The sequence below is a fragment of the Delphinapterus leucas genome, chromosome 19, assembly GCF_059928025.1.
Source record: "Delphinapterus leucas isolate spDelLeu-1000000601 "Yukka" chromosome 19, BTC_Dleu_Yukka2, whole genome shotgun sequence".
NCBI classification, from domain to species: domain Eukaryota; kingdom Metazoa; phylum Chordata; class Mammalia; order Artiodactyla; family Monodontidae; genus Delphinapterus; species Delphinapterus leucas.
Window position 1 is genome coordinate 7,105,916 of NC_143147.1, and position 23,054 is coordinate 7,128,969.

At 62.1% G+C, this 23,054-nt stretch overlaps 1 protein-coding gene across 12 annotated transcripts in view; it reads right to left on the bottom strand.

The window, feature by feature from the left end:
- PEMT (phosphatidylethanolamine N-methyltransferase) overlaps positions 1–20,032 on the bottom strand; it is a 47,163-nt gene extending 27,131 nt beyond the window's left edge. For 2 of the 12 annotated variants that reach the window (XR_002642905.3, XM_089900189.1), the window contains exons 1-2: positions 18,914–19,122; positions 11,243–11,350 (exon numbers count right to left, since the gene is read on the bottom strand). Coding sequence is in view for 10 of the 12 variants with exons in the window: in XM_089900189.1 (XP_089756315.1) it covers positions 11,243–11,350; positions 18,914–19,072 (267 nt within the window). In the remaining 2 variants the exon portion in view is untranslated. Of the gene's footprint in view, positions 1–11,242; positions 11,351–13,246; positions 13,836–18,913; positions 19,126–19,880 lie in introns of those variants that run through there. The other 10 variants (XM_022560950.3, XM_022560956.3, XM_022560946.3 and 7 more) reach the window with 10 other exon arrangements.
- Between the last annotated feature and the right edge of the window lie 3,022 nt (positions 20,033–23,054).

The following is a 23,054-nucleotide window of genomic DNA, read 5'->3' on the forward strand; positions in this document are numbered from 1 at the left end:
GTCTCCCCGCGCTGCAGGCCTGCCCCCCCGACCCCGGCAGCCAATGGGTACCGAGGAGACCAGGCCAGCGTGGCCTCTGCCCTCGGGGCCTCCAGTGCGGGGCAGATGTACTGGGGATGTGATCGCCAGAGAAGGGTGCTGGGAGGAAGAATAAATTGGGGTAGGGCCGTGGGGAGGCCTCTCTGGCAGGTGACCCTCACTCGAGGCCTGAGGGCTGAAAAGGACACCCACACAGAGCACAGAGAGATGGGTCCTCCAGCAGGAACATGTGGCCTGCAACACCCCAGGGTGCTGTCCGGACCAGACCAGCGGAGTCCCGTCCAGCCGGCCAGGCCACGTGCCGGCCTGGGGGGTGGGGGGCGGGGGGCGGAGTGGGCCAGGGTTCACCAGAAAGCGCCACAGGTGCAGGGACACTGCAGGTGATAAAGCGAATGGGGGAGGAGCCGGCAGGACAAAGGAGCCAGAGAGAGGAAATCTGAAACCCCAGATGCCTGTGGGATCTCTGGGGTCGAACAAGGAACCCCCGGCGGCCAGGGCCCACCAGCACCACCTGCTCCTCGCAGGAACCCCGGCTGATCAGGACCTGCTGCCCACAGACCAGGCTCGAGGGCTGCTGCACCGCCAGGGAGCAGGTACGAGGCCGGGGGCCGCGCGGAGGGGTGCCCCACGGCGGAGGAGCAGAGCGGCGTGGAGAGGGCTGGGGGGTCATCTCGCCCGCGGCCCCCAGCGGCCCGGATACCCGCGGCCAGCGGCCAAATGTGTGGATGCAGGCCTTGAAGATGGGCGGGACGCAGAGGTGCCACAGGCCGCGCACACGCCCGATCTGAGACATCCCTCCAGAAGTCTCCCGGACCCAGCACCGGGCCCAGCCCTCCGCGGTGACAGCAGCCTAGCCTTTTACTCTGGAATCCAGCGGGTTCCCACAAAAGCTGCCGAGACAGCGCGGCGGTCCCCGTGTCCTCCGGCCGCCCGCCCGCCTCCCAGACCCACTGCGCACTTGTTGGAGCCACAGCCGAGACAACCCACCCCTTCCCCGGGCAGAAGCCATGCTGCTCTGCTGGGTCTCAGGGCTGGGAGGTGCGCGTCCTGGTCACGGCCACACAGCTCCCAGGGGCTGTGACGTCCTCACCGCCCCCCACCGCCCGGCAGCTGAGAAACACAAAAAGCCTGCGTCCTGACGGAAACCCAATCCCCTCGCAGAGCCCTGCGACTGGGGACAGTCTCTCCTCACTGAGTACAGCCTGGGTCAAAATACCGTGTTCTGTGCTAATCGCCACGCTCCCCCCCACCGCGGGAACATTCTGGGGCCCTGAGGGGGGGCTTATGGCTCTGTGTCCCCCGAGGACGCGGCAGACAGAACACAGAACAGGACGGCCCCTGCCCGCAGCACGACAGCACGCTCTCTCCGGAAGACCCTGCACAGCCTCCCGAGCCGCTGCTCAGCCCGGCTGAAGCAGGAGCCCCAGGGGCCTCGTGGATGCACGGCTGGGGCGGCTCAGGGACTCCTGCAGCACCCAGGGGTCAAGGGTCGCGCTCAAGGCACCAGCCAGTCGGCTTCGGGACGTGGGGCCCTGGGCCTCCCTGCCAGCTCCACCAGTCACAGCCACACGGTCCGGTGACCGGAGGTTCCGCGTCCAGAAGCAGATCCTGGACGTGTGCAGATAAGCAGGATGAAGACGTTTATTTTAGGGCTGTTTATGGGGCAAAGTGTGACACCAGCCGCTCCTCCACTGGTGGGGCCTCTGCTGAGCGAACGACAGGACATCCCCACAGGGGCTGAAAGAGTGCAGAGGCCTCTGGGTGTGAAAGTGAATGGCCTCCAAAATCCACTCAGAGGGGCTGTGAGGACAGGGCCCAGCGCTTAGGGGACCCTAACAAAGGCCAGTCCCCACCACTGCTCTAAGATCAGCATCTTCTGCTTTCCCGAACGAAAGGATGAGGGACCTGCAGGGGCTGCGGTGGGGGCAGGTGGGCATCTCGGGGCGCGTCCGGGGCCCGGGGCAGGGCTCAGACAGCCGCTCTCACCACCCGCCTCCCGCAGACGGCGGACGGTGCACGTGCGTGGCCAACGTTTAAACCTTCAACGTCCTAAACGGCAGAGACTAAAACAAGTGGCCACGCCCAGGGGGAGGGGCAGAGGGCAGGGACCCTGGGGTTGGGGGGGGGGGCTGGAGCGATCGAGGCCGACCAAGGGGAGGAGGGTCACGCCGCTCTTCCCAGGTGCCCCCCCAGCGGGGAACGGTAACTCCCGCCTCAGGGGGACATGCTCTCCCTCCACGCATGATCCTAACAAGCCCGGAACAGCAGGTAAGTGGCAGGTCAGGAGGGAGATGTGGGCAGGGGATGTGACAGCCGGCAAGGGGTCAGAACCACTGGACAGCCCAGGGCCGGCCTCCCAGCCCCGGGGCCAACGAGCCGCCTGACCCCTGAGCAGGCCGGGGACCTGTGTGAGCTGAAAGCTTCCCTGCGCACCAGCAGGTTTACTGCCCAAAGCAGGTTCCTCCCACGGTGCTGGACAAACGCACCTCTTCCACCCCATGACTTGTTCTGCAGTGTGGAGGCCTCCGCCGACCTGCTGGTCCGGCCCGCATCTCCGCTGAGCTCTGCCCAGGGAGGGGGGGCTCCTACCCGCCCCCCGAGGCCACGGGCAGCCCTGTCAGGTGGCAGGTGATGCTCCCCCAGAGAACGTGCTGGCTTCAGAGTTAAGGGTTGAAGCCGGGCTGTCCTCGTTCTCTCTCTCTTTAATCATCCTGCTGTTTTGACATGCACACCCAAGGTCTAAAATTAGGCCACTGGATCTCACACCTGACTTTCCAAGCTCCCTGTTGGGGGGGTGGGGGTCAGCACTGACCCGGGAAGGTGTCAGATCCGTGTGGGGGAACAGTGTCTTCTCAACACGCTGTTCCAGCCCTGCCTGCTGGAGGGCTGCCCGCCTGTGCACCACGGCCCTCAGGGTTCCAGCGCCCCCCCGCCACCACCCCCCCGGCCGCTCACCACTTCCACAGATTCAGGCCTGAAGGCGCCTGGCAGGCGGCGGGGTTAGAAAGGCTATGAGGTCCCCACCATCCCCACCGTGTCCTCGGGGCCGAGTGCTGAGACCCTCCGTGCAGGCCACACTCAGACGTGGGCCAGAGAACCAGGGTCAGGGCTCCAACTGCCCCCAGACGGGAAGACCTGGCCAGTGTCCTCCACCTGTCACCTGGCCACGGGGTCGCCATCTGCGCTCCGCTACGGGAAGGCAGGAAGCACCTGCCCTTTTCCCTTCCTTGCCCGTGAAGGTCCCTGCGACTCCCCCTGTTTCCTGAGGACTGCCCCCACGCCAGAACGCCTTCCCACGCCATCAGGGTTTGTTTCGGAGGGACCCGAATTCTGCACCCGTTAAGCCCACAGTGCTCCCAGGAAGGGCCCTGCCCCTGCTCATGGCATCCGTGTGGCCACCTCCGGGAGGACCACAGTCCTGCCAGCCAAGCAACCCCGGTGCTTTCAATCACACCCCTTCCTCTTTCCTCGTCTGTTTCTCGGGAAGCAGTTTGTGCAGGTATTTGGCCGTCAGGACAGGGAGACAGCATTAGGGGATCGGCTCCCTTCACCTCCACCACCAGCCGAGGTGTGAGATCTGACCTCTGTCCTTTAGCGAGCAGCCTGACGGTTGATGGGGCCGAAACTTACATACTCCCCACCCTGCTCTCGGGCCACCTGCCACGGGCTCAGGGGCACTGATGCGGCACCTGGGCACGGCTAACATGGAGCACCTGTCCCGGCAGGTATGGTGAGGCCAGCAGGGTGGGGGCCTGCCCCAGGCTGGGCCGGCAAGTGCAGCCCTGTCACTGCAAGACGGCATCACTGCCCAGGCAGCCCAGCCACGAGGAACGGCCAGGGCGAGGCCGACAAAGGGCACCAGGTGGCCGGAGAGGAAGGAGGGGTGGCAGCTGCTGGCCGGCTCCAAGCGAGGTTCTGTGCCTGTTTTACAGATGAGAAAACCAAGGCTCAGAAAAGCGAAAAATCCTGCCCAGGTCCCGGCCAGGAGGCAACAGCAGCAGGACAGGCTGGTGTGCTCAGAGGCCCACGCCCCTCCCCGGGCCGCGAGACAGGCAGGGAGGACTCGGGGGCGGGCGGGGGGCACGGCTGCACTGGGCTCCTAGGGCCAAGCAGGCCAAGGACGGGCCCGAGGACGTGCAGCCGCCCCTTCCAGGTGGCTGCCCCTCGTGGGCGCCCCACACATGGCCCTGCCCACAGAAAGTCCATGTGCCGTCATAACACTGACACAGGCAGGGCAGGGTGCACACCAGCCAGGAAGCCGGCGCAGGGCACGCTCGTGCACCCCAAGCTGCAGGGGGCGGGGCTGCAGGGCTGGACCCCCAGCAGGTGTCGTGAGGGCCTCTTCGGCCATCAGGGCCCCAGGTCCTGCCCAACCTGGGCCAGGCCAGGCCGACACATAGGGCTGTGTCTGCACCAGGCAGGCCCTCCGGGGGGTGGGATGGAGGCGGGCATGATACACAGGAGCGGAAGCCGCAGCTGCCAGGCCCAGCTCTTGCTCTTACAGCTGTGTGACCCGGGCAGGTCAAGCCACCTCTCTGGTCCTCAGCTGCTGCTTCTGAAAATCCTGGGGTTGACCCGCCCCCACCCCGGGTCTGCACATCAAATCTGTTGGGGGGTGGTGACAGTAATTCTCACTCCCAGGACGGCCATCACTGAGTGCGCCCCACCCCCAGAGCCCCCAGTCCCAAGGCTGTCCTGCCCCTGTCACTGCGGTGCAATCCCTCAGTCCCCTCCCCTCCCCAGGGCTGGTGGGGAGATACAGAGCAAGGCACCACGCCCAACAGCTGACTGACCCTCGCAGGCGCCCACGCCCAGCCACCTCGCTCATGACCTGCAGGACAAGGGCTGGACTCTTCTTACTGTAATTCACAGAACCCCCTTCCCACCCGTTATTCACCTGGAGCCCTGTGGGTGGACAGGTGGGGCGCCAGGCGAACAGGTGCCCGTTATGTGCCAGGAGCAGGCCCCTTATACACACCTGTGGAAAGTGTATGCTTCCCAGGCTATTTTCCTACCTAAGCCGCAGGATGACCGTGAAGGAGGATAACCCTGTCCAGCCAGGGGGCTGAGGGGCCCTCACCATCCTCACTGCGGTCCCCTCTGCCCACAAGCACAGCCCTGGAAGGCAGGAGGACCTCGCATCCCTTGTGCGCCGTCTGGTGGCCAGTTGGGGTCAGTCCGATGTTGAGCTGCAGTGGCCCTCACTGTGCTGCAGAGCCACCAGCCCCTGGGCCACCTGGGACCCTCTGCAGCAGGGGCGGCTGGACAGAGCGAAAGGTAGCAGAGGTGTGTACAGGCGGGGCGACGCTCGCTCCCTGCAGAGGCTGGTACCCGAGTACAGGGGCTGCCCTCTGAGGCTGGCCAGAGCCTCAGACAATAGGCACCGGATCCGGAAGTACCGTCGGGGAAGCTGTGCAGGCTCCACCCCGCCCTCTCCTGATTCCCTGTTGCATCAGGCGGCCTGGTTCTCCGTCCCTCTTTGCCCAGGACCCCTGTGTTCCGGCCCCCCGGCTCTCGTGATCTCTGCCTCCCCGGAGCCCACACTCCAGGCTGACGCCTCTTTGGAGAAACTACAAGAATCTCAGATCCGGCAACACGGCGAGGCCAGGGGCCTTCCCTGAGGTGCTGTGGGCATCCATCGCCAGGGTCTTTGGGCCGGCACTTGACCACCTCGCTTCCTAGCCCTCCTGAGGCTCAGGGTGCCAGGGCAGGGGACCAGGAGGCGGGATCAGAGGAAAGGTGGCAGGAACGGGGCTCCCCGGGCCCCAGAGCGGGCAGCGGCCGGACACCACGGGGAGCCCACGGCACTTCCAGGCGCCACGTGGCCCGGCGCCGGCCAGTGACAAGCACACCCATTGCCCCTGCATCTCAGAGCCTCTCCCAGGCCAATTCCTGATTCCTGGAGGTGAGGAAAGGGTCGCCAGCTACAAAACACTCTCCAAGATGTACGCCTAGGCCATGGAGCATTTCTGGGCATAAGACTCTGGGACAAGTGAGAGCACCGGGCCTTCAGCTCAGGCAGCAGCTCTGGGAGTTTGCGCTGATGCAAGAGCCCTTCCAGACGCACCTGCACCCGGGACGCGCCTGCACCTGGGACGTGCCTGCACCCAGGCGGCTCCCATGGCTGCTTCTCCTCTGGGCCAAGTATGCCCGGTGCTTCCAGACCCTTTCACACCCACTGCCCTGCCCCCACAGGCTGGCACCCCCCTTGAGAAAAGCTGGGCAAAGGCCACTCCTCCAGAACTAAGATGAGGCAGCTGAGGCCCAGGTCAGAGCAGGTCAGCAGTAAAATGAGACAAAAACCCAAGCCTTGGACATTTTCCCCGGAACGTCCGCTGGCCTCAGAGGAAGACCAAGGAATGGGGCAAAGCCAACGACACAGCCAGGTGGGCACCGTGCGGCCAGCGAGAGGACCTAGCACCCCTCTACCAAGTGGAGGAACTGCCTGGCCCACGGCACCCCGGGCCACTCTGGGCTCACCTGCGATCACACTGGGCCTGCCCTTAACTCCAAGGCAGGAGCTCTCGGTCTAAGGTAGGAGGTGAAATGTAAGCTCGCGAGCAACAGCGACCACAGATCTGCAGGTCAGGGCGGCTGGAAGGGAGCTGGGCCACGTCTGCTCGGGGCCAGGGCACAGGGAAGGCCAGTGAAGGCCTGGGAGGGAAACAGGAGGCAGGTTGGTGTGGCGGAGCCCTTCTAGGAGGGAGCAGGCCGTGCAAAGGCACGGGGGCACGAGGAGACCAAGCCTGCTGATGGCACAGGGCAGACACCAGAGCTCCAGGGAAGGTCACAGCAGACACCCTACGGAGGTGTGGACGGGCCCTCGAGGCTGCGGGGCCTACAGGAAGGTCGAAGCAGGAGGGCTGATCTGTTGGGAACCCCAAGGGGAGGCCAGGTCATCAAACTGCCCCTCGTGTGGGAGGGGCCCGAGAGATGACCCGCCAGGAGCCCTCCCGCCGCTGCAGCCACCTTGTCCCACCCAAGCTGCTGCGGCAGAGGCCGGGTCGTGTCCAAGTGAAGCATCGCAGGAGAGGTGCATCCTCTACCCACACGGCCCCCAGCAGGACTCGTGAGAAAACTCAGGCTGCATCCCTGGAGCGTCAGGATCCGGGAAGGAGAGGAAGCCCAGCTCAGGTGGGGTCTCACCGGGGATCCGGGTGGGAGAGCCTCCCTCCTCACCCCCTCGGCCTCCGCACGGTCCCGGCAGAAGGCAAGCTAGCCACGTTCCAGCCGCCACGTACGCTTTACCGCCACGCTCCTCGGACACCTGAAGTTAGCGCAGCTGCAGCCCGTTGCCCACAGACGACGCTGCTGCCTGGCACGGCTCTCCCTTCAGAGGGATGGGGCCAAGGGGCAGGCAGGGCTGCCTGCACCAGAGGACACACGCCTACTCCTCGAAAAGCACACCCACGCACACGCCACAGGACATCCTGCGCTCGAGCCGACGTCGCAGCCAGAGGAGCGAGCATGGGTACTAGTGATAAGGGGCTGACTGTCCCCACTGCAGAGCCAAGGCCAGACACCTGTCAGCTCTGCAGGAATCCAGCTCTGAGCACAGCTCGGGAGGACAGGGGAGCTGCTGTTCCACGGCGTCCTGGGCGACATTGGTCGGAACGGATGGCGGCCGGCCAGCCGGCTCTGCTCAGAGGAAAGCCCTCGCTGGGCCACGGGCCCTACCAGGAAGCCCCACTCAGCATCCCTGCAAACGCAGGACGCGCCTCGTCTAGAAACTCGGCACAGAGCCAGTGGGTACGTGGCCGTGCCCTCAGAGCCGAACTTCTGAGCCAGATGGGAGCAAGGGTGTCACACAGCCTGTCCACGCCCGGCCCAACTCCCCCGCACTCACACGGGCACACGCGTGTACACCTCGCGCACGCCCCTCGCCGCCAGCTCCAGCACACAACCCGGTTGCAGGCCAGCACTCAGGGCCCTCCTGCAGGGGACCGGCCGGCCTGTCCCCTTCCCCACCTGCACCGCATCCCAGCTCCTCCAGCAGCCCAGCCTCCAGCTCATCCCCTCGCAGCCCCCAAGCCAAGTTGCCGCACAGCCCCTCGCCCTGTCTCCTGGACAAGCTCCAGACGCCAGCTTCCTTGTAACCAACTCCGACGTTTGGATTGCAGGTCTGATGCCCAGTCTTACCTCGCTGCCAGCTCCAGGAAGGCAGGCCGCCCTCTCCCAGGGGGCCTGCGCGGGGTCACCCCAGAGGGGCAGGGTAAGCCGAGTGGCTGCGGTGCTTCAGAGCCCAATGGGCCTCCATTCACAGATGGAAAAACCAAGGCCCAGAGGGGGCGTGAACACAGGGGCTGGGACCCCAGCCTCCGTCCTTGCTTCAGCACCCGCAGCATCAGCTTCCCGGCCCCTGTGGGTGTCCCCGGGGCAGCCGAGCCCACCCCACAGTGGCTGACACCGAGGCAGACACGGAAGCCGCGCAGCAAACGCACACAAGGTTGCGGGGACCCCCCCTCGCCCTGGCCTCGCCCACAGCGCCACCTACCGTCCTGCTGCCCCCGCTCCCTCGAGAGCCCGCGGCCACCAGGACTCAGCCGGCAGAACGCCCCTGTGCCAGGGCCCCCCAAGGCGCATGGGGAGCGCCCCCCTTTCTGGGGAGGTGCGTCTCCTTGCAGACCAGGTGACCTAGCAGGACGAAAGGCTCTGGGCACGCGGGACACCCAGGGATAAAGCGGGTCAGCCATACCGCTCACACTTTGTCCTAGAAGGCGGCGTGCGGGGCGATCCCTGGCCCTGTGTTTGCGGGGTGAGAGCACGAGCGGAAGGTGGAGAGGAGCGGCTGGTGGGGCCACGCTGAGCAGGGGGACGGGGGCGGGGCGTGGGCAACCGCGAGCAAGGAGGGCAGGCTGGTCCAGGCCCTGGCACAGGGCGGCCTTCTCCTGCAGGTGGGGGAGGGAGCATGTCGGGGAAGTGTGGGCCAGGGCCAAAGAGCGAGCTCTCTGCGGGGTCTGGACGTGCCCAGGCGCGGCCGAGCACCCGGACGCAAGGTCCTGGCACTGAGGAGATTCTGCGCCAGACAGAGACACAGGTGACAAAGGAAACGCCCCAGCTGGTCCCTCTGCAGCACTTATTCTTCCCAACATTAACCCATCCGTGCATCTCGTGGGCCCATCCCCCCGCCCCCGCGGGCCACTCAGCACCCCAACAGCGGGCTCCCCAAGAGCACCTGCGCGGTGAGTGAGTGAGTGAAGAAGAGGAGGTCATGGCAGAGACGGGGCCAGGGACACCCCACGAGAGAGGGCAGGAGGCCCCCTGCGGGCACAGCAACAGGGGTGCTGGCGCCAGGTGGGCAGGCAGGGCAGCGCGTCCAGAGATGCCCCAAGAGCTGCGGTCCAGCCCCGGGCAGCCACTCCCCAAACCTGGCTCCACCTGGAGGCCCTGGGGCAGGTCTGAGCTCCCCACAGCCCTCGCCTCCACCCCCCTTCTGCACCAATTTCCACGGGAGGGTCTTCCCCACACGTCCGAACAATGCTGACATCAGCCGGGTGTGCTACAATTCAGCTCAATTCCAACACTCTCTACCTGGCTCGCAGGTCTCTGGAGACCAGCTCGCTCACTAGATGACAGGTGTGTTACGCAGGAAGCTAAAGCATACAGACCCACAGCCAGGTGAGAGGCCGCGCGGCCTCGGCGGGAGGGGGCCTGAGGGGACGGAGGAGCTCTGGGGGGCGGGGGACCGGAGCTCGCTTTGTGGGGAAACATCTTCAGGCCTCCTGGGGAGCTTTGGCCCCTCCTCCCTGAGTGACCCTGACCTGACACAGACCCCAGCCAGAGCTGGTGGCCCGCGCTTCGCCCGCCCCACGGTGATTCTGCTCTCCCCCCACCCTCCCCGCGTCCCACCCAGTGCACCTTCCCCTCCCGCAGCACCAGACAATGAAGGGTAAAGGGTGTGGCAGCTGAAAATCAGGCTTAAATGATGTCCACATCCTGACCTCAGAACTGGTGGAGGTTGCCTGCCCAGCAAAGAGGGGGCTTAGCTTGCGTTCAGGGTCTTGAGATGGGAGTTGTCCTGGGTCGGCGGGGCCCTGACTGCTGTCCCCTCCCCCGTTTCCTTATAGGAGGGAGGCAGGTGGGGGGAAGATGCTGGCCTTGAGGACTGGAGCCGGCTCTCCTGGAGGGGACCCTCCCCTGGAGCTGGGGGGCGGACAGCCCTGCCCGCACCTGGATCTTGACCAGTACTGGTTTCAGGTTTCTGGCCCCCAGAGCCAGGGGAAAATATATTCCTGCTGTTCTAAAGTCCCCAGTCTGTGGTCACAGGAAACCAGCAGGGCGCATGAAAAAGGCCGTGTGTCCATCTCGGAAAGGAGACCAGTCGGTCTGTCGGTAGGGACGGCGTGTTGACTGCAGCCTCTTTGAGATGAGCAGCCTGCCCCCACCCCGCTCTCCCCAGATGAAGAAAAGACCTAACTCGTCAACCAGATGCAAACAGGTCCGTTCTGCCCCGGGGACCGAGCGGCCACCTGAGAGGAAGACAGCTCGGAACGGCGTGTGCTAACGCCGAGCCCAGGCTCGTTCAGCAGGCCGCCCTCGAGGTGAGCACAGGACGTCCACGCTCTGCATCGGCAGACGCCTCAGGGGGCGGCCCGGGGAGCACGTCTACCGCCCCTTCCAGCCCACCAGAGATGCTGGACAGCAGCCCAGAAACCCCAAGGGCTTCCCCCACATCCTGACAGGGGAGGGATGTCTCTGAGAAGGGCTGGCAGGAGGGACTGCTCAGAGCCCACTCCCCCCTACCTCCCACCCGGCCAGCCCCCCAGGCCCCCAGCCTCCTCGCGGCCCTGCACCCACAGAAGACCTGGACGCAGACCTGCCTCCCGTTTCACTTGCTGTCAGCTCCTTCCTGCCCCCAGCACCCCTCAGCCCGAGGGCTGCAGACGACCCTGCAGGAAGCCTCGATTAGGAAAAGTGATGATGTTTATGGAGCACACCTGCTGCGGGGAGCTCCTAAGAAGGCGGCTGCCCTGTGTGTGTGGCAGGAGGGGAGCAAAGCCCCGCAGGGACCTGCTGTCCGCTGAGGCCAAGATGTCGTGGGACCCCGCGGTGAGGGGCTTCCCCGGTCCACGTCCTCCCTGGGTGCCGGCCTCGATGGGGAAGCAGGACAATGCTCCCATGCTGGCCAGAGACAGACGAGCAGAGGGAAGAGCCACCCGTCCGTCCATCCATCCCTCTGCACAGCCTGTCCTGGGGCACTTACCACGTTCCAGAAAAGCGGATTGAAAGCGATGGTGAGGACTGCAGCCACAAAGTGGGGTTCTGAGGGGTCCACGTAGCCCAGCAGCCGGGTCATAACGCAGAGGTCTGCCTGCAGGGACAGAGCCAGCGTCAGCGGGAGACCTGCCTGCCCTGCCCCGCCCCACGTGGACAGACACGGGAGCGAGTGACAAGCCCCAGAACTTGGAAACAAAGTTACCCTCCAGAAACAGGTCAGGAGGCTTGGGCACGTCCAAGTCCAGCAAAGGTTACTACAATGTAATCTCATAAAACGGAAGATAAAAGCCGAAACCCAACCGGCCGTGTCATGCCTGTTGGAGAGCGGCCGGGCCAGCGGCAGAAGCACAGAGAGGAAACCAGCAGCTCTGAGGATGAGTGTCCAGCACGCTGGCGGGGCAGTGACCCCGCCGGGACCCATGTCTGCATCACCAGGGTGACCAGGACACAACAGAGGTGTTCAGAGGCCCCAGAGACAACCCGAGGGGCCGACATCCGTGTGAAGATGCTCAGCCTCCGAGACCCAGGAAAATGCAGATGACCTCTTCCCAGGCCCTGGACCGGCGCTCCTGAGTATGGGGGCTCCCAACCCCGGCACCTGCCCCGAGAGCTCACACACCGTGCACAGCTGTTCCTATTGGCAGCCCCTGGACCGGCGCTCCTGGGTATGGGGGCTCCCAACCCCGGCACCTGCCCCGAGAGCTCACACACCGTGCACAGCTGTTCCTATCGGCAAGCATGGAACAGGTGTGAACGCCGGGGGCTCGGGTAAACCAGATACGCTGTCCCCAAAGCAGCTAAACCAGGGAACTGAAACAGACCAGGTCTGTGTCAAACTGCCATGTTCTCAAACACATGTCAAATGGACAAGGACGCTGCAGAAGCCCAGAGCACCCTGTACCCACCACACAGCGCTGAGTGCCCCTCCCGTATGTGCAGAGGGCCAGCTTTGAGCCCCAGATTCATTGCCCCCTGTGACCGGGGCGGGTCTCCCCACCTCCGCGCTGTCGACCCTCCGGCCGGTCACTCTTTGTGGCCCCCACCCACTCCATGCCGGCCGTCCTCCCCAGCTGTGACAAGCGAAAATGGCTCCAGACGTGGCCCAGATGTCCCCGGGGACAGAACTAAGACCCTGCCTCTAGGGACAAGAGGAGGAAACAGCTGGATGCCTCTAATGCTGAGTTCTCCCTTTAAAAACCGTGACACACTGCTGACTTCTGCGTGGTCAGTGTTCACTGAGTCCCTGCATTACTCTTTGTATTTTTCTTTTTCTTTTTAGAAATTCATGGCAGCTCTCCACATGCAATTCAGAATAACAATAAGTCTCAACTGGAAGGTAAGTCACAAGCCTTGGCTTGGGGTGGGGGGGTGTGGAATCCACTCCAGGCGGGCCAGCCGTGCCCAGGGTGCAGAGCTGGGGGGCAGCCGGGTACATAAACCACGCCTCCTGCCAACGGCCCCCAGCCCCGGCCTGGCAACTGAATCACCACATCCAGCTTAGGGCCGCCCACAAAACATGCTTCTCACCAGTTACGGACTCTTATGACAGCAACAAGTCCCACGGGAGTTGATATGGCATTTCTGCAGACAAGGGTGTCATTGTCAGCCAGACTCCCTTTTTTTCTTTTTCTTTTTCTTTTTTTTTTTGCGGCAGGCGGGCCTCTCACTGTTGTGGCCTCTCCCGCTGCGGAGCACAGGCTCCGGACGCGCAGGCTCAGCGGTCATGGTTCACGGGCCCAGCCGCTCCACGGCATGTGGGATCCTCCCGGACCGGGGCACGAACCCGCGTCCCCTGCATCGGCAGCATCAGCAGGCGGGCTCTCAACCACTGCGCCACCAGGGAAGCCCCAAGCTCCAGATATTTTTAAGAATTCCACTGCTCGTCATTCAGCAGACACTGAGCATCCCCGGGAGGCTCCACTCTGGGGGTCTGAGAGCTAAGCCCCTGCAACAAGACCAATGCGCACCTATATAAGTTCTCACACCTCACCTTGGGCCACCACCCAGCAAGACGAGGGCCGCTGTCGTGCCAGCTCAGAGAGAATCAAGCCAGAGGCTCCCAGGGGGCCAGGCCAGGCCAGCGCTTCCAGATTCCAGATTTCAGATTCCGGGTTCAGGCACTGGAGTGAGGATAAGTCCCGAACACTCCCAAGGAGGCCGGGCAAGTGAACGGGAGAGAGACTGCTTCTTCGCCTTTAGGAGAGCAGAGGCGGAGGGGAGGCAGAGCGGTTAAGCAGTGACACTGGCTGAGGTGGCCAGCAGAAGACATCCGGCCCGGGCTCCCTGTTAGGGCTGAACTGGTCAAAACTGGAACCTCGGCCCCCGCCCAGGTCCCAGGGCCCTCGGTCAACCTCTCATCCAGGAAGTATCCGGTCACCTTGAGGGGGTATTTGTGTTGCCCAGAGAAGGGCCCACCGAGCAGGAAAGAATGACAGACAAGTCAGGTGGCAGCAGAGGGCCCCCTCCTGGCTTCCCGCTCCAGAGGCCTGCAGGTCCCGTCCTGGTTGCTGTCACCCCCAAAACCCACTGGAAAGGGTGCCCTCCCGGGTCAGGCAGGAGCAGAGCAGGAGGGTCCCAGACCCCCGTCCCGTCACCCTGTACCCCTGTGGGCCACCTCGACTAAGGGGAGGGGCCCACCGGGGCCCACCCACCCTCTGCCCAACCTGATTAAAGCAGCGGAAGTCCTGGCCTTCTGCTCCCGGTAACCCTAACAATGGAGCCCCCCTCTGGCTCCAAGTCCTGGTGCTGGAACAGAGAGGAGATGGGCTACCTACCGCTGCCCGGGCAGCGCTCCCGCGAGGGGCTCAGCAGCTAGAGCCCGTGCCACTCACCGTGCGAGGGTCAACAGCACCCAGGGTCACATTGTGACATCCAAACAAACAGCAGGGGCCCAGGGAATCAAAGTCACATCGACCGCAGCTGGGACCCATGTACCGCTCACTGCCAGGGGAAGGGGACGGGGTGGGGGCAGCGGGGCGGGCCTCTAGCTGGACCCTCCGTCTCCGGGCCTTCTCGGTGATTCAGGAGACGTCTACCGGGAAACTTCTGCTGCAAGCCCCGAGCCTGGCGCATCCAAGAAGGAGCGGCCACAAAGAAGCTTTATACTAAGGCGGCCACGACCTCATGGCGGGGGCACCAGGCGCAGAAGAAGGTCTCTGGGCAGCGGATAATCCAGGCTGGGCTGGGGGCTCCCCCTCACCCTCCGGGATGGACCACAGGAAGCTCCATGACCCATCTTCGCCCAGGGGGATGAGAGGGGAAAACAGGTGCCAAGATACAAGGGGCAGAGGGTGCTCCCTGTGCGCCTGATGCCAGCGCTACAGACAGATGCTCTCTGGAGGGGCCCTCGGGGAATGCTCCCTTCTTAAGGAACAGCCAGTGAGGGGTGCGGCCCACATGCTGGGATGGGGGCCGAGACAGCACTGAAGACCACCTGAAGGCTCTGCTTTCCTATGATACAGACAGCGGCCAGTGGCTGCCCCAGTGTTCCGAATCCATGACTCCTTCCAGGAAGCTGTTTATTCACAGTCTTCCTCCAATGAGCCTGTCCTGGGCCATGTGCCGCGAGGCTCTGAGGGCCCGTGGGGTCCCGCGTTCATGGGGCAAGGTGGGCCCTTCCTGGGAGTGGGTCTGGGGCCTCCTCTCCTCTGCGGGGGCCGTAAGCCGCAGACCTCTCTCTACATTTGCCCTCAGGGGCCCCGGACAGGCCCTGCTACGCTGGTGCCTAAGGATATTTACCTAAGGACGTTCTGTGTCCAAGGCAGTGGTGACAGGAAGCCAGCTGACCGAGCCCTGGGCCAGGGCTTTGCAGAGGCGACAGAGCCTGTCCTGATACAGGGCCCGATGCCCTGTGGGAACCAGGGTAAACTTTGACGGGGGTGGCCCCTCCTTCCTGGGACCGTCAGGAGGATTAAGTGAGATGATACAGGAAGCTCACTTATTACTCTGTGACTGAGTCCGCCCACAACCCTGTGCCCATTTTTCAGACTAAAAAACTGAGGCTAACACATGAAGCCAAAACAGGTAGGCAGAAAATCGGTGAGGACAAGGTGGGCCAGAGCACCAGCCCCCATAACAGCAGAAGGCTCATCCCTCTCAAGTGCACATAAAAGAAAAAGAAAGAAAAAGTAAAAGTATGTATGTTCTTGAACCATAACAGAATCAAACTAGAAATCAATACCAGAAAGATCCTTGTTAAAGACCACCAGTAGGGGGCTTCCCTGGTGGCGCAGTGCTTAAGAATCCACCTGCCAATGCAGGGGACACGGGTTCGAGCCCTGGTCCGGGAAGATCCCACATGCCACGGAGCAACTAAGCCCTTGCGCCACAACTACCGAGCCTGCGCTCTAGACCCCGTGAGCCGCAACTACTGAGCCTGCGAGCCACAACTACTGAAGCCCGCGCGCCTAGAGCCCGTGCTCCGCAACAAGAGAAGGCACTGCCATGAGAAGCCCGCGCACTGCAACAAAGAGTACCACCCCCCGCTCGCCGCAACTAGAGAAAGCCCACGCGCAGCAACGAAGACCCAATGCAGCCTAAATAAATAAATAAATACAATACAATAAAAATTAAAATAAAATAAAGAACACAAATAGGGACTTCCCTGGTGGTCCAGTGGTAAAGAATCCGCCTTCCAATGCAGGGGATGCAGGTTCGATCCCTGGCCAGGGAGCTAAGATCCCACATGCTGCAGGGCACCTAAAGCCCGCACAACAATTACTGAGTTTGCATGCCTCAACTAGAGAATCCGCGTGCCGCAAACGACAGAGCCCACGCACTCTGAAGCCCACACACCAATATTAGAGAGAGAAGCCCATGTGCCACAACAAAAGATCCCACATACCTCAACGAAGATCCCGCGTGCCACAACTAAGACCCAACGTAGCCAAAACACATAAATATTTGTTTTAAAAAAGAAAAGAACATCCATACTGACAGACGGATGAGTAAAGCCCCACGATCACCTCAACAGAGGAGAAGAAACCGAGGTTCTGCCCGCTTACGTGACTTGCCCAAGGTCTGGACTCTGACTCAAAAACACTGAAGACAAAAATTATGTCCTTGAGAACTTCACACAGTAAGTCGTCCAGAGAAACGGCCTGCTGTTTATTCTAACTAATGTGATAACGCCAGAAGATTTTGGAAAACAACTCAGTGCAGCAGGCAAACATCTCGCCCCGGAAGGCAGCTCCTACCTGCCCCTGGGATTTGCCTCCCAAATGGTCACAGATGAGTCACAAACAGGGACCGTGCAGCCCAAGGGGCCTGTCGCCCAGCATGGTCTCGACGCTGCCTGAACACAGCGGCCTTGCCTTCTGAAGAGCACCCACCCTCAGGTGGGCTGCACTTTACAGCTGACAAAGGTCCCATTTTACAGAGCAGGTAACTGAAGGGCCCCTCTTGACACCTACACCACCCATCGCTCACAAGGGCTGGAGAACCATCTGGAAATGGGCATGAAAGGGGCCCCCCGACTGTGCCCTGGCAGCCTGTGCTCCCAAAGAAGCCGGCACCCCGAGGCCCCACTGGAGCCCTTCAGTCCGGCTCCATCGCCCACCAGCCAGCGGGCTTCACTCAGCTGCCCAGCTGAGGAGCCTGGCTGAGTCCAGGGCAGGGAGAGCCTCGGTCGACGAGGCTGCAGCGGGGATGCGCCTCAGCCCAAGGGGGGACTTTCTAAGCTCAAAACAAAGCCCAGATTCCGCACCAGCTGGAGCAGGCCCAGGAGCTAGTGGTCAAGGGCACCGTGCCCATGGTTGCACGTCAGCACACGTGTGGCTGCTGAGGACGTGCGGTGCCAGGTGATGAAATGACATATTTTACGTATTGGGTCAAATATATTGTCAAGAGTGATTCACCGATTCCTTACTTTTTCAACTGTGGCTACTAGAGGAGTTTAGATTCTCAGCGTGACATATTACCGCCAAGGGACGGCGCGGGGCCAACCCGCTGCCATCATGCAGCTCAGACGCCCGGCTGCAGAGAAACCATCCCGAGGATGACATCTCTCAAAACCAGAGGTTTTCACTGAGGAGGGAGGAGGGCTGCCAAGTAGGACAAATACACAACGTTCAGCGTTGTTGGCAACAGGAAGCTTAACTGCACCAATAAGGGCTGCAGTGGAAAAAGTGGAATGTTAGCCAACGAGGGTCACCCTGACCTGTCCCCTGAAAGGTTCCCAGATCGCTCCAACCGCACAGCCCCACAGGGGAGGGAAGAAGGGCAGAAAAGACCTTCCCCCCAACACCCAGGAAATCTCCCCCTCCCCCGCTGCTAGGTCTAGAACACAGGCCTTGCCTAGACCTGAGGGCAGGACCCTAACCCTGCAGCGGGGCCCACTGCCCCCTTGATTTCCACCAGAAGCCCCGAAGGCTTCCCCACCTCCAGTTAACGGTGCCCCATCCTTCCCCCGTAGGTCTCACCCATGAAACATCCACCCCAAGCCAGGCAATGCCAAGGGTCCCCTTTGACTAGGCTTCTCTTTGTTCTTGAACAAATACTCCTCCTCAAGGCCTTGGTCTGCCAGCCCCCCACCAGAGCACCTGGGCCCCCACCCCCCAGGGCGTATCACTCAGGGCTCAGATCAGGTCACCTCCTTATATAGGGACCGGCTATCTCAGGATCTCAACCCACCTCCCCACTAGCCAGTTTCTAAAGCATTGACCAGTTTTATCTCCGGCAGAGAATTTTCAGTTTCCAGCCTCAGTGGAGTGAATGGTCAGTGAGAGCCGACAAAGAATGCTGCCTGCCATTCCGGTAAACAAGGGAAGTCGCCCCCCATCAAGCCATCGGCTGCTGCTGCCAACCCCACAGTGCACCCTGAGGGGGGATTCAGGATGGAGAAAAACAGGAGACAGGCCCCAGGCAGTTAAGATGCAGATCTGAGGAATAATTTCAAGGAGCCCAGACTCTTGCATCTTCCCACAAATAGAAAAGTGCTAAAATCATGTACAAGATGTCTGCTTTTTTGTGTTTAGCATTAATCTTTTGATGTTCGATGTGGGTTTTTTTCCACCAAAGCTCCTATATATCCTGGCTCCCCCTCAGAGCTACTGAGAGGCTCTTTCCTGGGCTAGAGTCCTCAGTAAGGCCCCCAATAGAACACAACTCGCAACCATTAGGTTGTGCGTTTTTCTTCAGTGGACACCTGCTCTCGATCGGTACCGGCTGTACCAATGAATGGACCACAAAAGGCGGCCTCGGGCAGGGACCTCTTGGGAGCTCCACGGGGAGTGGCTGACGCCGAAAAGGTTAATGTCTTGTCTCAGAGGAGACTCTAAGGGCCGGGGCCAGGGGCCCGGCTGGTCTTCAGAACTAGGTCCCGCCTGGCCCATCCCGGCCCGGCCCGTGCGGGGCTCCGCAGGCCGCGAACTCCCCGCCAGTCCACCCGGGAGGAGCCCTGTCCTCCGGTCTCAGCTCGGGGCGCCTCCTCTCCGGAGCCTAGCGACCCCGTAGGTGCACACGTGTACGCACTCCCACGCGCGGTTACGGGTGCGGACACGCGCACTCGCACTCACACACACGCACCCGCGGCCCCGCCCCGCCCCCGTTGCCTGGTAACGGCGGCACCGCCCGCGGGCGTAGGCGGTGGCACCGCCCGCCGCGGACCCAGCAGCCCTAGCGACCCCCCTCCTGGCCCGGCTGCCGGCGCGGTCGGTACCTTCCTGAAGTCCAAGTTGCCGAGGCCCCCGCAGCAGTCGGGCGCCGCCACCGAGCTGCGCATGGGCCCCGCCCGGCCCGGCCCCATCGGCCGCCGGCCGCCTTGCAGGGACCAAGTGCGCGCCTCGCGGCAGCCCCCAACCGCCAGCACCGGCCCCATCGCGCCCGGGAAGCGCCGCCGGACGCGGCGCTTTCCCGGTGACCGCGCTTCCCCGGCCTTCTGGGAAATGTAGTCCCCGTCCCCGCACAGCGCCGTGCTCCCGGGCTCGCACCGGCCTCTCGCGGAGCCGAGAACTACAAGTCCCAGGGCCGCCCGTTGCGGCGCCTGCCAGTCCCGAGTAGGCCACGCGGCTGCTGGGCCCCCGCCCGCCGGCCCCCGGCCCCCGGCCCCCGGCTCCCCACTCGGTCCGCCAACTGACCTGGTGTCCCTGTCCTTGGCCGGCTGCGGCGGGTCGTAGGTTTAAGTAGCGCGCTGCGCAGCCCCGCGGACCTGGACTTTGGCCGGCTCGGCCCCCCGCCCCTCCTAAGGCTGCCTGTGGCGGGGGGGCGGGCACACCCCGCAGCTCCCGCCCCCCCACCCGGTTGCGACCCCTCCTCCACTGGCCCTCGAGCACTCACCGGGGCTGCCCTCACTGTCCCCTGGGAGATGAGAGCCGAGCAGCACAATAAAGGGTTATAGCTTGATGCGGGCTGGGATGGCAAAACGGGGGACACTGCCCTGGACTGCTCAGGGAAGGGCCCGAGGGAGGCCTGTGCGCAGGAGAAGGTGGCAGACATGCAAATTGCGGGGGTGGGAAGAGGGACCACCTGTGCAGGTGCCTGGAGACCAGAGGAGTCCTCAGTAATCCGGAAAAGGCTGGCGTAGTGGTGGAGGGGGGACAGCGGGAGGGAAGGGGTTTAGAAAAGTAGGTGGGATTTTAGCTGGTTGGGTCCCAAGAGAGCCCCCTTGGTAGCTAGGTGTCACATACCTGGGAGCCCTGGCAGTCCCTCTGCTTCCTGATTCCGGCCCACTTCTCTCCCCCTTGGCCCTCAGCACCTACCAGCCCAGAGCATTTGTGAGCTGCCACCGTGTGCCCACCCCTGTGCTGACTACAGCATCCCTAGGATGGGGCAGGCCCACCAAGAGACAGGAAGGATGCTGGCGCCTAGCTAGCTAGGTGCACTAGCTCTGTGGTTGCAGGCAACTTTCGTTTTCTCAAAAGTAAAAGGGAAATAGCTGCTGGTAAAACCCACTGCACAGGACCTGACCCGTGGGAAGTGCTTGAGAACCACTGGCCACGAACGGGCTGGGTGCACAGCAGGTGCTGCAGGGCTGGTTTGCCCACTGACCAGCCCGTCAGGGTGTCCAGGCAGGGCCTTCCGGAACCAGAGCCAATTCTGGAGAGCCCGCCAAGGGGGAGGGCCCCCAGGGAGCACTCCCCCCCCCCCCACCACTACAGCCTGTTTCACCCAAGCCCCAGTTTTCTCCCCACCTACCAGGCCACTTTCCTCCCCCCCACCCCCCATTCTTTTATTAAGCCAGGAAAATTAGTTTTTGTGTGTTTGGTTTATCTGGGAACAAAGAAAGGTAAATGTCAGAGGTCACACCATAGCTGATGCAACTGGAGGAATCCACTCCTCCACCGCTAACCCACCCCCACCACTCTGGCTCCATGAAAGGAACACACCCAGACGTGCAGAAGCCAAACTCAGCTTCCAGTGTGATCGATCGGGACTGTTCAGATCAAAAACCTCCTGCTGAAGAAATCTGGGGGCAGAAGTCTTGCCTGGCCCTTTGAAAACTCCCAGGTGTGAGCTGGCAGGGGAGTCCCCAGGCCGACCTCTCTCGGGGGAATATGCCTTTTCCGGCAACCCTGGCAAACAGAGAAGTCACTTCTGAGGCAGCATGCTGCTCTGTTGGACAGGATGTTTGTTCCAGATACCGACCCAAAGTCCCTCTTGCTGGAGCTTTAACAAACAGCCCCTTTCTACCCTCAGGGTTATCTCTCTTTGCCCCTTGATAGCTCTTCAGATATGGGAGCCATTTATCATGAGTGTCTCCCAGTCAGCTCCAGGACAAACATCTCCAGATGACCTCTCTGGCCAGGAGTTTGACCTTTGCTGGGAGGGGATCAAAGCTAACAGCCATTTCTTTGCCGTCCTCCCTCCCCCAGTGGCCCTGGATCTGACTGCCTGGCTCCCAGCAATCACCAAAAGCAGCTTTTATTACTAAAATTAACATTTGCTTATTGAGTGGCCTTGGGTAAAACCTAAACCTTCCCCTACTCTGAGTCTATTTTCTGTTCATAAAATAGGTACGATAGTATCTCCCGACAGGATCAGCCCGGCACGCAGTAGGTTCTCAACGTATGCCTGTCTCCCTCCTTTCCATACAATCAAGACTTGCCTGAGATCATACTCCTGACGCGCATGAACACGCTGCGGTATAGGACTGCCCATGACGGGGGCCCAGGGGAGCCGGCTACTAGCTAGGAGGCCTGCGAGTCCCCGGGAGGACGTGGGTGAGGAGGCAGGCTGGGCAGCGTCCCCTGAGGGGTGGGAAGCAGGGGGAGGCTGGGGCGGTGGCGGGCACCACAGGTCACCGGAAACCAGGTCATCGCGAGTTCTTTAAAACCAGGAGGGGACTGAGGGGCCGCGGCCATGATGCCCAGCTCCCCTCCTACATCCAGGCCTGATTGCCCCCACCCTGACCACGGCAGGTTCTGTAGGAGCCGGGTGGGAGCTGGGGCGGGGCAGCACCGCTCATGAAGAGTAAACTCCCCCTTCCTCCGGGGCTTGGGGAGGAGCCCCTTCCCCAGCGACCTCTGTTGCTGGGAGGAGGGCTTCGCAGCAGATTCACCTGAATTCAAGGCCCAGGAAGCACCAGCAATCGCTGCGGGCTCTCTGCTGGGCCTGGAGCACCCCAGGCACTCTCTCACCTCAGGACGTTTGCACACGCTGTGCCTTCTGCCTGGAATGCTGCTCCCCTAGATGTCCTAAGAGCCCCTCCCTCACCTCCTTCAAGTCAAATGCCACCTTTCCACTCGACTGGACTTGTCAGCCTCCCCCCACTCTCCATCCCCTTCCCAACTGTATTTCTCTCCAAAGCCCTTGTCGCCACCTAACAAATGTATTTGGTTTACTTATTTATTCTGTGTAGCATCAGTCACCCCCAGGAGGATATGAGCTTCCCGAGGGCAGGGTTTTATCTGTTTCTACACCACTCTCTCCCTGGCACCTGGGTCGCTCCTGGCACAAAGCAGGCACTCAATAAATAGTGAATGAGTGAATAGTTCTGCCACTCCCATATTTGGGGCATCCTTGGGCAAACCACTTCTCTGGGCCTCAGGGACCCTGTCAGTGGAATGGGGAGGGTGAAGGATCCTGGCTCTGTGGCCTAGGGCAAGCGACTTACCCTCTCTGACTCTGAGGAGAAAATCCTAACCATAAAAACAAGAGCTAAGATGTTTGAACTCTTGCAAAGCTGCAGGCCCAGCGCTCAGCACCGTTTTCTCTGAGCCTCATGACAACCCAGTGAAGGAGAGATGGCAAGCTGACTCACGTGGAAGGGACCGCAGTCACACAGCCAAATGAGTGACGGGCTTGGGAACTGCCAGCCTAGAGCCAAGCCTGGCCTTTACCACCAGAAAGGAGCAGGTGACCCAAAGCCCAGCACAGGATCCACTGCAGGAGCCAGCCCTGGTTCAGACAGTCAGTGCTCAACCCCACCAGGTTTCTGCCCCCTTCTCAGCTTCTTTTCACCACATGCACCCTTCACGGGCCAGTTAAAGCTTTGTCTTTTCTGAGAAGCCTCACTGCTCCTATAAGGACGAGGGCAAAGCGTGATTCCTCACCCACAAGGTCCCAAGTGGCCCAGGTGCAGCCGCCTCCCCAGCCCTTCTTGCTCCCTGTGCTCCAGCCACGGGGCCTTTGCACATCCCTCTCCCTCTGCCAGGCACACACTTCCCTCTCTTCTTGGAGAGCAAGGGCGTTTCCTGCACCTGCACACACTCAGCACCAGTCAGGGCTCATCAGATATTCACCCAACAAACGAATACACGAGTGAATGACAGTCAAAACTGAATTTCAGTCCAGTGAAATTATCCCTCAGAAATGGAGACAAAGTAAAGGTGTTTTCAGACAAAGGAAGGTTAAGAGAATTC